The 16,602-nt window shown below is 39.6% G+C and overlaps 1 protein-coding gene across 3 annotated transcripts in view; it reads right to left on the minus strand.

Moving 5' to 3' along the window:
- Window positions 1-9,932: 9,932 nt before the first annotated feature.
- FAM114A1 (family with sequence similarity 114 member A1) overlaps window positions 9,933-16,602 on the minus strand; it is a 48,315-nt gene continuing 41,645 nt past the window's right edge. For all 3 annotated transcript variants that reach the window (XM_087827847.1, XM_087827840.1, XM_087827849.1), the window contains 3 exons: window positions 15,844-15,916; window positions 13,495-13,548; window positions 9,933-11,774 (listed from right to left, as the gene is read on the minus strand). In XM_087827847.1, coding sequence (XP_087683973.1) covers window positions 11,673-11,774; window positions 13,495-13,548; window positions 15,844-15,916 — 229 coding nt within the window. In that variant the 3' untranslated portion in view covers window positions 9,933-11,672. The remainder of the gene's footprint in view (window positions 11,775-13,494; window positions 13,549-15,843; window positions 15,917-16,602) is intronic.

The following is a 16,602-nucleotide window of genomic DNA, read 5'->3' on the forward strand; positions in this document are numbered from 1 at the left end:
ACTAAAGGATTTATGGAATTTTATTCCTTATTTGGGGTTATACTGTAGCAAGATTTAAAACACACACACAAAGATGAATTCCACTAAAGCACAATTTCATTTGTGCTAATGATACTATATAGTAGTCCTCACTTAACATTGGCAATAGGTTCTGAGATTTTAAGGTTCCGAGATATAATGAAACCAACTTTACCATAGGCTAATTAATATTAACAAGAGTTAAGTTCTATGGCATCTCATTAATGTCCTAAAAGAATGACATAGAATGAAATTATGTTATTTGAGGATCTGCTGTACTGATTTTAGGAATGCACTGGTTTATGACATCATCAATGTTGTTGAATCTTTTGATTCATAATGGTCCTTCCTGGGCTCCAATAAATGCATGATGGCAGCTGCATAAGTTAAATTCCCACTACATATGGGTGAGAGGGAGCACAGTGCAATGGGCAACCCACAAGGATCTCTGTGGGTTTTACCCTTGAGTTGATGAGGAACTGATGAAGGTGCCTGAATTGTTGGGAGAAATTGATAAAGGTGCCTGAAAAGATAGGCTGGGACCAGACTTTAAAGCATCTTTTTGGGTATTTTCCTAAATGCTGGGGCCAGCCAATGAAGGTTATGCCAATCAGAGGAATAACCAGAGTTGAACTCTTAGAGAGTCTGTGCTGACACTACCATTATGGGTAATTAGAAGAGGCCTGGGACTGTGCTGACACTAGGATGTTATTGTAGGGGAGGAAAAATAATAATCTACCCTTCTGAGCTCTTAGCTGAGTGCCCTGTAATAAAAGATTAACACGAGAGAAACAAATAGAAGTTTGTTAACATGTAATCTCAATGGAGATACCCAGGGGAAAATGGGTAACTCAAAGAGGTGGCTTAGAACTCAGGCATGAGTACCATCTTCACAGGGGAAAAGGAGGGGGGTATAGGCATCTTAGGGGGAGTAAATGATTTTTAGGACAGATATATGGGCCCTAAGAAGAACAGATGAACAGATGGGAGGCATGATAGTTTGTGACAAAGTCTGTCTGGATGTGGTATCAATTTCTAGTCTCCTTTCCTGTGAAAAGAGTCAGTCTTCTTTGACTGATAAAACTCCTGGGCAGGAGATCAATGAAAACTGAGTTCATTTTGGGGGACCTGTCTTTAGACAGATAAGGGGAGTGCAGAGAAATCTTATCTCTATATTTGCTTTTTTTCAAGTGCCTGCAGCTCAAAATAATCAATATACCAAAGTAGCACCTTTTTTGGGGGGGGGGGACGGGGAGGGCATATCCTAAACTCCTACAGTCAATAGTATTGGAGTAGCAAATGCTGCTACCTTTCAGTACCTATTAAACTAGTTCACAGGAAGGAAGAGGCGATAGGATGGAGGGAGATATACAAAGATATACAAGAGGTCATTGATAGCATTTGATAACTGATTGAGTGTTGGGGGTGAAGAAAAGCAACAGCCTGGGGTGACGGAGGCTTCTGGCAGATGTAACGCTGTGCATCCAACTAAGGCCGAGAATGTAGGAGGAGGGGGAAAGATGAATTCAATTTGGACATGTTCAGATTAAGTTTAGTGGGACATCCAAATACTGATGTTCAGGTGTCTGGTAGGAACTTGACTATTGCTGGAATTCAGGAGTGATGTCAGGACTCCAGGTAGAAATTTGGGTGTCATCAGCATATAGGCAGGTGGCTGCAGAAACCATGGATACGCTTATTGGATTTCTTTGCTCAAACTGATTTATACAATTTTGGATGAGGGTCATGCAAATTTAACTTCAAATTGAGCCCTGTTTTATTTGGTAGAGTGCACAACAATTACAATAAATATTTGTGGACCAACTAGATGGATATATGGATGGATGAATGAACAAAAGAATGAAGAATATAGGTTCATGAAAATCTATGGATATTCTCTCCTTTTACTTTATCTCATGATTTGTTTCAGTTTTAACTCTAGAGAGAAAACATAGGACTACCTCCAGGAAGCCAAAAGGCAACATTTGGATGCCTTTAAAAATCAATGAGCCTTTCATTTTTTTTTAAAGCCAACTAACTTCAGATCATTTGATGTATATTATTCCCATTAGGTAATGATGCCCTGGCAGTGGCTTTCCAACTGCTGCCTTTGAGGAAAATCCTGATGGAGATGATCAGCCGGATGACGGGCTGGGTACAGTTCAGCAAGCAAACATGTTATTTTACACATAACTTTTCTTGAGTAAACATGAGTCTTTACATTCCTTTTCAGAGACCAAATGGTTTTAAAAGTGGCACAGAATACCAGGCATTGACATGTAACACCCATATCTTATACAGGTGGTGATACTATGGTCCCAGGGGCTATAGAATATACCAACCCTCTTTGATAATCAATCACACCACCATCAAGGCAATACACAGAACAGATCGGGAACAAGTTTTGCATTACCACTGATGGATGGTTTTTACGTTCCAGGGAATAGTATTTCTGACCCTTCACAAATCATTGAGGAAATGCTTAAAGTGCACAGCTGTGGTCCAAAATGACCAAAATGTTTTCATACCTACTATAGGCATCAAATGATTTGGGCAGTGCCAACTAAATTACAAATCCATTTTGTAGTTCAGGAAGGTCATTAGGACTCAGATTCATTATCTGCTGAGACTTTTTTTTTCCTTTTTCTTTCCATTTATTACTCTCCTTTGAGTGAAATGAAGCTGTAGGAGTAGAGGCCTCAAGTCATTCAACCTTGATACATTTTTTGTGTCTACAATTTTACCATAAATTTGGAGAGGGAGGGACAGAAATTGCAAATGCAGGTATTAAAATCCCCTTGTGCTACATTTGTCAAGATGAGCAGATTGCAAACTGCCTCTTGCAAACATGATATGCACGAAGCTAATAACTCTGAACCACAGATTTGTTCATCTGTGTAGTGTTTCCCTCCAGAAGTTTCTGAAATTGCTTCTGTAGTCATTACATATCCCAGAGCTGTTCAGGTTTAGTAGAAAGCTTAGTGAGACTATGTGGCTAAAGAAGTTGGCACCCTCTTCCAATGAGATGGAAATGACAAATTTTCCTGTTTACAAACCATGCATTTGAAATACTTGGTTTGGGCTTTTCTGAGGAAAGCAAAGAAAGATTTGTATACATCAAAATTGTCTTTGAACCTTACAGAAACTTTGATGCTCTTAAACGTCTGGTTCTTCTATTGAAAAATAATTTGTGTATTTTCACTTTAAGTCTCTGGCAGTGCCCGAGGCTCTTATCTCCCCTATCAGAAGCAATTTTCTTTTGCTTCTTATTTTATTTTTTATCCTCACCAGATGATATGTTTATTGATTTTAGAGAGAGAGGAAGAGCGAGACAAACAGACAGACAGACATCTATCTGTTGCTTCTGGAAGGCGCCCCAACTGGGGATCAAACCCCTGACCTAGGTATGTGCCCTGACCAGGAATTGAACCCACAACCTTTTGGTGTATGGGACAATGCTCCAACTAAGCCACCTGGCCAGGGCCTTGTTTTGATTTTTAAAAGTTTTATTACAAGAGTCATCCATGAATACATTTTTATTATAGAAATATCTAAATATTGCAAAAAATACTGGAATATCCTTTGATTACAATGCCAAATTCTGACATGCTCTCCCACCATATTGCAGCCCTTTCTATCCCTGTTCACAAGCATTGCTAAAAGTTTTGTGTTACTCTGGAAGGTTTTCCAGATCTTCTTCAATTGTGGAGGTGTGTATGTGGGGGGGTGCATGCATGCTTGTGTGTGTGGTATATTTTTGTGTGTGTGCATGTGTTTTTTTAGATAAATATCCTACAAGTACCATACTGTAGCTTTCTATTTACAATCAATGATACATCTTGGGCTCTATCTATTAGTACAGATATCTATTTCATCTTGCTATGGACTGAATATTTGTGCCCTACCCCCTAAATTCAAATGTTGAAATCTCATCTCCAATGTGATGGTATTTGGAAGCAGGGCTTTTGGAAAGTCATTAGGTCCTAAGGGTGGAGCCCTCATAAATGAGATTAGTGCCCTTATAAGTAGAGACACAGGAGAGTTTGCTTCCTCTCTCTCTCTGCTCCCCATCATGTGAAGATGCAACAAGAAAACAGCCATCTGCCAACCAGGAAGTGGGATCTCCCAAGATACTGGATCTGTTGGCACCTTGACCTTGGACTTCCCCACCTCCAGAATTGAAGAAATAAATGTTTGTTGGTGGAAATAAATGTTTGTTGTTTAAGCCACCTAGTCTATGGTATTTTTGTTATAACAACCCAGAGTGACTAAGACATATTCTTTTTAACTGTTGCATAATATTCAACAGTATTGGTATATCACAGTTAATTTGTTAGGTGGTTCTAATTTTTCACTATAGTCTACCCCTTCCCTGATGAAGAGTCCTTTAAAAAAAATCCCTTATAGAGTGAATTTTTCTAAGTAAAAATGTATATTTCATTTACTTTAATAAAAAAAAAGTTTATGCATTTCTACGCCCCCAAATCATACCTATTTATGCTACGACACCAGATACCATTAAAATGGATGCAATTATTTCTATAGTTTACGTTTTATAATATAACTCAACCAGACATTTTTCATCATTAATTACCCAATGATACAGGTATTTCCATTCTCTCAGTCAGTATTTACAGATTGTACATTTAAGACTGGTGCCTTTGTTCATTCAACAATAACAACAACAAAAAAAATACTGAGCACCTACTATCTGCCAGACACTGCTTTGAGTTTTGGGAATATGGTAAAGACCCAAAAATAAATCCCTAATGTTTTATCCCTGCACTTACGAGACAGATAATAGATAACCAAGTAAGATACAAAGGATGTAAGCTACTAGCACATCCTAAGGAGTTAAAAAACAAAGAAGGGGAAGGGAATATAAAATACTGGGAGGTTGCAGTTTGACTCAGAGAGACCTCATTGAGAAGGCAGTTCTGGAATAAAGATGTGAAAAAAGAGGGAGGGAGCTGCGAGGTTGCCTGAAAGAAAAGTATCCCACACATCCCTGACTAAGATGCCCTCTAGGACTAAATAATTCTGACAAATGGCCACAGCCTTTTTGCCCTGCAGTTCATTTGGTTTCTTGCCCTTTATCACATTTCCTAGCAGTGAATTTTTTCCACCAAAGATAGCAGAGCAGAGCTTTCCTGCGGAAGTGTCAAAAGCAATCAAAGTTTTCAGTGAGAAATGGATCACCCAACAGGAGGTTTATAATGTGAGGGAGAATGGGACTCATAGGCTACCCACTTTCTCTTGGGATTAGAGGCATTGGCAGGAAAATGGGGTCAGCCCTCTGACAGTGAGGATTGTGGAGCAATTTGTCTCTGCCTGAGGCCACAGGATAGAGAGAGGAGAGCCCAGGTATTAGCTGGAAAAGAAAAACTCAACCTACGGAAAAATGAACAACTTTCCCTTTTTAAGACCAGGTAGCTGTTCCTCCATGGGCTCTGTCCAGCATTTTATGTACCGCCTGGATATAAGTCCTCGCTCCTCCAATTCTTAGTTGGATAACCTTAGGTAGATTGTTTAATTTCACTGAGCTTCATTTTTCATCTGTAAAATGGGTATGATAATAGTAGCTACCTTATCTGGTTGACATTGGGGATTACGTGAGATCATGAAGGTAAAGTGTCTGGAATATAGTAACGAAAAGGAGAAAACTCTGAGATGTCCTAAATTAAATTAAGCAGGCCAACAGGTGGAAGAAAGAGCCAAGAAGAGGTTAATCATCGAACTAACAACCGCAGGGCCGGCTGACGAAAGACTGCTCACATTCTTGAGTGTATGTTGGAACTTTGAATTAACTTCAGTGGCTGTTTCTGTGACTTTCTGAAAGAACCACTCCCCAGGAAGCACCATTTCTTGCTCACACATGAACTTTCCAGACTTGCCCACAACCAGTCCAAAGGAGCAACTGCTTCTTCCTATGTACTCTGCCCCATCCCAGAACTGCCCCAGCTCTGTCTTATCCTGCCCCCTCATCTGTGGCCAATGCAAATCCTTTCAAAACAACTTATATCTTTCATCCTCCCACTTGATGTGTAAAAAAGTCTATCAACTCCAGGATGGTGGACATGTTGCCTTTTCCACCTACTGTTGCTGCTGATGGTGTAGACTTCATGCCCCAGGACCTGGCCCTTTATGGCCCAATAAACCCTTTTACAAAGGCTTTCAGCCATGGAAGTTAAGTTTCTTGTATAACAGTAAATACTCAATAAATAAGTACACCACAACCATCATCACCATCATTACTGTCATCGTCACCATCATGACCATCATCGTTTCTTGGGCTTAAGAGGAAATAACGCCAAGTTAAGGGACAAGAGGCATTATTTAGTACATCTTTAAAATACTTATCAGTATGTCACAGCATCTGGTACTGAAGATTCAGCTGAAAGACTGTTAGACAAGCTGGTAATCTTCAGGGCAAGGAAAGTATTAAAAAAACCTCAGACAAGCAGTAAAGGGTTAAGGATTTTCAGGATGGGAAGTGGTTTACAAATGAGCTTCCCTGGCCCCAGAGCAGGGGGTGGGAGGAGGAAATGGAGCCGTTTTAGAAACAGCAAAGGACCTGCGAGACAGGATGCTGTGTTGATGACCAGGAAGCTGCCTGAGTAACTGTCTGTGAAGTGGGGGAGAGGCCTGTGGTGAGAAGGGCCCAGGAGCCCAATAACCTCGCATGGCTTCACCCTGTGTCTCTTTAGTCCCAGCTTGTTCTTAGTTTCATGGAAATAACCAAAGCTGACAATGAAATCTTTCAGCCATAAATCTACTTCACGGCACGAAGAGACCTAAACCCGTAAGTATTCAGATGTCTCTAAAAATAACACATTACGTTTCTCTTTCATTAGGAGGTTCTGCATAATAGTTTAAAATGCTGGTCAGGTCACACTGACCTGGGTTTGAATCCTGGCTCTGTCTTACTATATATAACATCTGATGAGTTATATAATTTCTCTGGGTTTCAATGTTCTCATTCGTGCAGTGGCAATTGTAATAAAATCTACCCGATCGGGTAATTACGGAAATTAAATGGGATAATACATATTAAACATTCAGCACAGTGCCCAGCACATGGTCAATACATATTAATTATTATTATTTAAGTCTTTTGGATGGATTGTTTTCTGGTGATATAGACGGAGAAAGGATAATATAAATTATAGAGAAAGAAAAGGAAGAAGCGATATGGAAAAGAGAGGCAGGACTTTAAAAGCTGATCCTGAAAGAGAGGAACTTAATGGCTGTGGGGGGAAAAAATTCCCAAGGGAGAAAGAGTGATAAAGATGGCAGGGACTCAGAGGCAGAGGCTCAGCTTTGATTTCTGCCAAGGTTTCATCCATCTGGTGTTGGCTTCTACACTGGTTTTTCCCTCCAAATGGAGCTCTAGAAGCCTGGTGTTGCAACTCAAGTCAGGGAGACACATTGTCTCTAAACTTCTGCATTCAGTGGAGGATATAAGAACTTTTCATGATTCTTTTTCAGAATAGAATTCCTTTGAGACTAATAAGGGACAGGCCTGTGAAGTGAGCCAGCAGTGACCACTGGCACACATAATCCTATTTCTTTTTGGCTGACAGCTCATGCAGAGAAAAACACTCTTTGATCCAGACAAAGGTAAATGTAGCTTAAATCCCAACACAAAATCCTGACCTTCCATACTCAGCCTCTATTCCCAGTCTATGATGATCCTAGACACCAGAGATATCAGAAACACAATCCACATGCTTTTCGCTGTTGGGCTGTAATAATTTAATCATTGCTGGAGGTAAAGTGCTCAAAGGGTAGGATAATTCAGATTATTTTTAGGACCTAAGCAAAAAAAAAAAAAAAAAAGGAACAGAATGATGTCTTTCCTCATTTTTGTTTAATAGCAGATATTGAATGGAGCATCTATTAGAGATGAACATACAGAAAATAGAACACAGATTGGAATAAATAATGTGATCTAGAAAAATGAAGCAAATGGGTAACACAGGATTTTTTTCTTTTATCTGAATTCACTCCTATGGCTTTTTGAGTTCCAATCAACGACAAAACCAGGGCAAAATTGCAGTTCTAAGATGAATTTTCAATATGATCCCTTCTGATGTGCCTTTACAAACACAGGAATTTAAGAAACCAAGTGGAAGCTGGATTTGAATATAAAAATGTAGGGCACCCTTGATAGGAAGATCAAAGGGCAATTTTTACATGACAAAAATTAGCTTGACCCTGAGGAACACTGCTTTTATAAAATTAAGTACAGATTGAAGTCATGTATTATGATCCACTCCATCTGTTCAGAATACATTATATGTACACATGTCGTATATATGTGTACATATATATATATATATATATTTTTTTTTTTTAGGAAAGAAGAGAAATATGTTTATTTCACATTTTTGCTAAGTTACTTCCCTAAGACACATTATGTTCTGACTTCTGGGATGACTGTGATTGCAATCTGCCTGCTTTTCTTTCTAACTTAAGCGAGTGTAGCTGGCCTGCATAGAAGGTGATGTCCCAGATATCCAAGCACCTGGGGCAGCTGACTTCTACAAAGACAGAAATGCTTTCATTTCTGGATTCAGATACTGACCCTACACTTAGCACTTTCCCTTAGGCTGCCCAAGGCTGGGGCTTCTTTCATCCCCTGAGCTCTGCTGCTGAGGTCCATGGTTCCTTAGTTGGTGTAAGGAACTCAGCTTAGTCCTGCCACTGCCTCAAGCCAGTCAAGCTGCTCATTTAACCATGAGCTTGATGTGCAGCCCAGTGTGAAATGCAGAGAAAAGAGAGACGTCTGTGCCCAGGGGGAGGGAATATTTAAGATTGGGCCTCTGCTTTAAGATTTGGGACTCAGTTTTGTCTTTTAGTGTTGTATGTATCAATATTCCAAAGGAATTTTCCTTGGATGCATTTTGCTTTGAATTTGAAATTGGCTTTTGATGCTTTTTATTGAATGAGGCGCAGGCACGGAACTACATTCATTATTTAGACTAGAATTTATTTTGCACTTGATGTAGAAAAATCTGGCACGCTTGTTCAGGGTAATTGCACAGAGTGAAATGAACCCAATTTATGTAAAGGATTATTGAAGGAATAGAAAACTTCCAAAGTAAGCCTGCTAAATCATTCATTCGGAAACTGATTGACATTTTGCCCAGATCTGGATCCTGTGCTTTTAAAGCAAAGCAAAGATGCAATTATTTAAAAGTGATGGTGAAAAGCAGTATTGAAAGAGAGCAATCCTGGAGGGTGGATATATATTAAGTGAGTATTCTCTCTTAAATAATGTAATTCACAGGCCATGAGGCTAGGCTCTGGGAATCCCCTCTCAGCTTATGTTTTCACCTGGCAACATTCGATATTTTATCGTTAAAAGACATGAAAATGCAATGCAAATGATGTCACTCACTTTAAAAAAAATCATCACCCGAGGATATATTTATTGATTTTAGAGAGGAGGACAGGAGAGAGAGATAAACATCAATCAGTTGCCTCCTGTATGCACCCTGACTGGGGATCGAACCCACAATCTAGGAATGTGCCCTGACCAGGAATTGAACCTACAACCCTTCAGTGCATGCGAGGGCGTTCCAACTCACTGAGACACACTGGCCAGGGCATGTCACCCACTTTTTAAGAATAATTATCTCTCAGCCCTGGCTGGGTAGCTCAGTTGGTTAGAGCGTTGTTCTGATACATTAAGGTTCGATCTCCAGGCAGGGCACATACAATAATCAACCAATGAATGCATAAATAAGTGGAACAATAAACCGATGTTTCTCTCTGTCTCTGTCTCTGTCTCTGTCTCTGTCTCTGTCTCTGTCTCTGTCTCTGTCTCTGTCTCTGTCTCTGTCTCTCTGTCTTCCCCTTCCTCCCTCTCTCTCAAATCAATCAATCAATAAAAAAAGAATAATTATCTCTTTTATTCTTTTACAGATTTTTATTTTATTTTATGATTAAACTTTTGCTATGCACTAAATGGCTGAAGTTAGGCTTGAAGTCTAATTCTGGAAATCTAGCTTTTTTGAAATGAATTATTTCTTTTACAATTTCAGTTAATGTCTATACATCTATCTGATGCTAAAAAATCTGATGTAAAGAAACTGTAAATCTAAGTCCTTTCCTTTGCTTTGTACATAAAAAGTCTAAAATTTCTGAAGAGGTAGATGCAACATTTTCTTCAGTTAATTGTTTTCTACATTTAATCACAGAAACATTTCAGCCAATCAAAAAGCAAGTAGAAAAACCCCATCTTTAATGGATTCCTTGAGTAATTTTTATTCTAGATTGTAAATAAATTGTTTTTATGTTTTCTATTTGGCTGTTTCAGGAGATACACAAACGAAATACACAACATAGACTAATGAAATGCCTGTATGAAACATAGGCACTCTATCAGGGGAATAAAAGCCAATGCAGAAGAGGGATTTTTCACACTTGCAAAAGTATGGGCTTTATTTGCCCTGGAGAGAGCCACTGGGCAAGACACCCTGTGACAGTGCCTGTGAGGATGTCTAATGTAGAAGCGTTCTACAGCACCCCCACCTGGAACGAGCACATAGAGCTCAGGAAGAGAAGTGCCCATTGGCAATGCCTCTCCCAGCTGCAGGGTCTTCTGTGCAGCTTCTCATGGATCAACATACCAGTTAGTCAACCCACACATCTGTTTCCTGCCCCTTAGAATCAATGATAGTATTTGCTGCTCGTGAATATGATCTGTGTGTTCAAAAAACAGCCTGGCACCACTGTAGTTGATTTAAAAATGCAGTCCTAGGGCTACTGTGTTGAAGTCCCTTTAATTTCCTATTTAAATACTTCCAAGCTTTGTAATTATGCTATCATGTATTTATGGTTATAGGAAGTCAATTTTAAACTAAATACTCTGTAGTACCCCTTTTTCATATATATTTTCATATCATATACTAAGTTTGGGATAAAAAAGTTCAGAAAGGGTATAAAAATAAGTTGAAGGGTAGAACATTTTAAAAACCATGAATGTCCTTTGAATATTTTAAGGTTTATAAATTTTATTAGTATTTTAAAGCAATTTAAGAATTATTATAAACTCTCTTTCAATTTGTCTCTGTTGGGGTGAGATCAAGTTCCTTTATTGTGAGCATACAGTAGGAGCTCAATAAATGTCTGTTTCAAGAATGAATGGCTCTAAAGAGATACTTATGTTCTTCTTTAACTATTACAGGTAAATCTATAAATAGTGTTATCTTTGCCCATGACATTTATGTAACAAGACCACGTTCAGTATAAGAACTGATTTAAAGTAACACTATAACAATGGAAAATTTAAAGGGTTAAGAAAAAGTCTGGGGTCTGCCCATGGATTTCTAAATACAGGATGCTTGACCAGGAAAACGGAAATGAGTTTTTGTGAATGAATTTCAGATGAAAGGAAATTACCAATACAAAGCTGTGTAAGTTTAAATTAATATCAAGAAACACTATTATCTGTAAAACAACCATATACATTAAGAGAAATGATATTCTCTTTAAACTTGCATTCTCAATACTGTCTGTGCAAAATTGCTTGTAGTGTCCTCAAATTGGTGTCTGTAGCCAGATGCATAGAAAATATAACCTTCAATGTTAAATATATCAAAGCCAAGTAGCTGCTGTTTCCTTGAGCTGGACGGAGTCTGGCCGGGTCATGGCTGTGCTTCTGAACAACTGGCCTGGATATGTGAGACCTGCAGGACCGGCAGCAGCAGCTGGAGGGCATCCTGGATGTACGTCGTGCTATTGCAGCCCTGAGAGAGGAGAAACGTGCGGTTAAAGGGTTGTTTTCATAGTTCAATCCTGACAATTCTTCCAATTCGATCATGTTCCCTCGCATCAAGCCCCACAATATTTTATAGTATTTTTCTTGTAACATTGGTGCTTAAAGCAAATGTAAACACGTTCCTTGGGATGGAGTGCTCCCAGCTCTTAATGAGCTATAGTAACAGAGAGAAGAAGTCACTCAAAAGGAGACAAGCCATTTCCATAGACTTGGAGGGCGCATTCATGTGTGCATATTCATGATCCAATATGTCCAGTCTTTTAACTATCCTAAAAGACTAACTAACTTAGTCTTTTAACGAACCAGATCAACCCCGCTGTCCTGAAATAACATAAAAGCACAGTGTGAAGGGGGCTCTAGTCTGTCCTAACCTATAGACGAGTAAACAAGAATGGTCTGCATAAAGCTAACTGGAGATACTGTGCAGTTATTCCTGGCAAGCCTTGAGCGCCAGCGTCCTCCCATGTGCGCTGGAACCTTCTACTTGGTTTGGTAGCTGCTGTTGCCGGGCCTGTTCTGGGGTGCTCTAGCAGACACCATTTAAAGCTTCAGGTAATTAAAACACCAGGAAGCGTCCACTGGGAGAGTGAATAAATATTCTACCCCATCCTCTCGGTGACCGATATGGTCAGCTACTCTGTTGACGCCTTCTGGGAGGCCAGGGCAGAGATTTTCCTGTTCCACATTCTGCCTCGGATTGCTTGGGTTTCCTCTTAACTGTCTGTTTCCCGAGAACCTGTCCTTACACTCCTTGCTCCTCGACTCCATCCCATGTGTGGCTGTGTCCTATACAATAACACTCGGCGCCATCACTTCTTTTGTCACTTTTTTTTGGTACCTTGATAGTTTTCCTTCACAGTAAGGCATGACTCCTAAAAATGTTGCTATAAATATATAGGTAGCCCTCCCTTACTTGAAGTTCTGTAATTTCCAAATTTTGAATTGATACCTGTAAAAAATTACAATATATGCACTGCCCATGTTTAAACTTAACTTGTTACCACTGTATGGCTTCAGCTGGGTGCCCTGTGGCTACAGATTTGTCTGTTTCTTTATTGTGTATCCCCTAAGGGAGGGTTCTCTCCCACCAACCACAGGTAGAACACACAGTCTTATGACTCAGGGATGTTCCTGAGCCTCTCTTACATCACTGTTTCTGGCAAAGACATAGAGGTGTCCGGGCAGCTACCTGTCTATGCCACAAGGTCCTGGTGAGCGGACAGGCCATGGAGCCAGTGGTTGCACAGGATGGTGCCTCTCTGGTCACTGAACAGGCAGAGGCTAAACAGTCTGGCGCTTAGACCCAGCTAAACCAAAGATTATTGTGAACGAAGGGAAGTGCCCATTTTTACAAAAATCTCCACTGAGCAAGAATCCCTCACTGCAGCCAATAATCAGTGTCAAATCTGGTGTCAAACCAGGCAACAGACATCTGCTTCTGCTGGAGAAAACAGCAGCAGGAATATCGTGCAAGCTTTGCATTTCTTTTTATAATCAGGAATTCTTGAAAATTAGGTATTGTTGCTTCACCCGAGGGTTTACAGCTGGTTGAGCTCCACAAATTTACTAAAAAAAAAAGAGTGTTGATGATAAGATTTAGAATTGCAGGAACACTTGCTGCGTGGGAAGAAAATGTAGCTCTAACATTTGCTTTGATTCGGAAGCACTTTCTCTCCCGGGCCACTTACCTCTAACAATACACTGTTGATCATGGGGTTAAGGACCTCGGCCTTCTTGTTGCTCTGGAATGAAAAGGGTGAAATTGACAGATTAGGTGCTCAACTCAAGGCTCGCCACAGAAAATGTCACACACTGGCTTTGTTGAGGGATCTCTTAGGGAGGAGAGGAGAAGTTGAAAGCTTACTCTGGACCCAGCTTCATATTTGCTGCTTCCCCTAGATGATCTCATTTAATTTTGACAAAAATCCTAAGAGGTAGGTAAGTACCATGATAACCCTAAATTAAAGATGAAAAATGGCAATCAGGAAGGCTGAATAACTTGTTTAAGGTCACATAGCTAGAAATTTAAACTCAGACCTTTGTGACTATTGAAGACTTGTAGGTCTGGGATTAGGGTGAGCAGAGTGAGGCTGGGTTGTAGCAGTGCAGAGTTGGAGCCTGTCTTTACTTAAAATTGTTTTGCATTAATTTTGATTTGATTTTTTAAAAATATTGCATTGCCCTAGCCAGTTTGGCTCAGTGGTCAGAGTGTTGTCCCGAGGACTGAAGGGCCCCAGGTTTGATTCCAACCAAGGGCATGTACAGTTGCAGGCTTGATTCCCGCCTCGGTCAGGGCATGTGTGGGAGGCAACCAATTGATGTATGTGTCTCTCTCACATCGATCTCTCTCTCTCTCTCCCCCTTCCACTCTCTCAATGGAAAAAGTATCCTTGGTTGAGGATTAAAATAATAATAATAATAAAAATCTTATTAAGCTCTGGCCGGTGTGGCTCAGTTGGTTGGGTGCTGTCCTGTGCACCAAAAGGTTGCTGGTTCTATTCCCGGTCAGGGCACATGCCTGGGTGTGCAGGAGGTAGCTGATCGACCTTTCACTCTCACATCGATGTTTCTCTCTCTCTCTCCCTTTCCCTCTCTAAAAAGATAAATAAAAAATAGTTTTAAAAATTGCGTTAAGATATTTGTCTAGATGACTGAAGTTGTTTTTTTGTCTTCTTTGGGGGGAGCTCCCTTACATTTTTCAGGTGAGTTAAGAACCTTACTTGCCTACCTTAGTCTCTGCCCTGTTCATTAGTCTTTTTCTTTCTTTGTTTCAATGTAAAACATGGGTATTTGGTTAGAGGGTGTGTCTTCCAGATTAACAGCAAAATTAAAACAATCTTAAATATAACTTGCAAACAAGTCTATAGATCCCAGTGGGCAAAACATAAACATATGCAATATATACAGAATACAGAGTCCGATATAAAGTGGGTATTCAAAAAATGAGAGCTAGTGTTAGTATCATCATTATTATCTCCACTACTGTCTATCCATTAACGGTCTTCTCTGTCTAAAATGTTCAATCTACTCTTCGACAATAAATAATGAAAGGGATCGGACAGAGAGAGGGCAATCTTAATAGACTGTTTTTCCTTACCGCGCCCAGAAGACATTATGGGGAACAGAAGTATATAAATGAAATACATCTTCCCGAGCAGCCCACTTTCATTGACATTACTCTACTGGGGAAACCACAATGAAGTCTTGGTGGGAAAAAAAAAAATCTTTAAAAGCCCAGTCATTTTAGTAAGTAACCAGAAAATCCATTATGGTATTTGCTTTCATGTTTACTTGATTATCAATAAACCTCTAAAATATAATCAAAATGACATCAGTTTCAGAATCAATGAGATGTGCAAGCAATTTTAATAGAGTCTGGAGAGCAATAGACTGTCATTAGCTTCGAGCTATGAATAATGGCAGGTATGGAGAACAGAGACAATGACTTCATGCGGATGATTCATCCCAGTCCTGGAAGAGGAGGGCCGTTGTGGCGAGGCGGCATTTTACTGAGCTCTATTTAGACTTAGCTTTTTCTTCCTCCAAAATAATAACAAGTATGTTTCTGATTTTGTGCACACAAACATTTGTGCACATATGTGTATTTATAGTTGATCCTTGAACAACTTGGGGTTATGGGTGCTGAGCCCCTGCACAGTTGAAAACTGTGGATACCTTTTTTAAAAAATCCTCACTCAAGGATATTTTTTCCATTATTTTTCAGAGAGAGTGAAAGGGAGAGAGAGAGAGAGAGAGAGAGAGAGAGAGAGAGAGAGAAACATCGATGTGAGAGAGACACATCCATTGGCTGCCTCCTGCATGTGCCCCGACCAGGGCCGGGGATGGAGCCTGCAACTGAGGTGTGTGCCCTTGGCCAGAACTGAACGTGGAACCCTCCAGTCCACGGGCCGATGCTCTAACTACTGAGTGGAGCTAGCTAGGGCTGTGGGTAACTTTTGATGTCTCTACTTCTCAGAGCCCCTAATAGATCCATCTCCATTAAAAAGTTGAAAAAAGAATCAGTGTTACACTCTTACCCCAACAGTGGTTAAGGAATTTGTAAACTTCTTTGATAAGGAGGCCACTTCATTGCACATTGCAGTAGTTAATCTGAAATTAAAAAAAAAAAAAGCGATTGGGGATTTTCAATAAAGTAAAATAATTTAACCATCAAGACAATTACTGATATTAATACTCATATATTGATACCAGTATTAACACAAGTTTGAAGATGCTTTGTAGAAATGTTTTTCTCAATAACTTTCCATGATTCACAAACACAGTTTAATCGAATCCTGGTTTTCTTTGCATGCTTAATTAAAGAATAATCATCTAATTCAGTCTACCTCTTTTTAGACTCAAAACCACATGCGAAGAACATCAGTCTCGGCTCCACATGTAGAGGGATTTAACACTCTTGCCAAATGGCTTTTCTCCAGCTTTTTGGTCATTTTTAAATAACAATGAACATTCACTGAGGTACTATATTAAGTACTTTTGTATAAATAATTTCATTTAATCCTCACAGTGACCTTATTGGTTACATTATTATTCCCATTTTATAGATGAAGAAACTGACATTTAAGAAGGTTAAATAACTTGCTTAGGACACGCAGTAGTGATAGAGCTGGGATTCAAACTCAGGTGTCTCTTGATATCTTAACTGTTTTTATCAGATGACCCTGCAGAATATGTTTTTAAGACATATCAAAACTCCAAGTTTATTCCAGCCATTCCACTTCTAAGACTTTACCCCAAGAAAATAATGCAAAATGGACACAAATACTTCACTAAAG

The sequence above is a fragment of the Miniopterus natalensis genome, chromosome 1 (genome assembly GCF_054644295.1).
Source record: "Miniopterus natalensis isolate mMinNat1 chromosome 1, mMinNat1.hap1, whole genome shotgun sequence".
NCBI classification, from domain to species: domain Eukaryota; kingdom Metazoa; phylum Chordata; class Mammalia; order Chiroptera; family Miniopteridae; genus Miniopterus; species Miniopterus natalensis.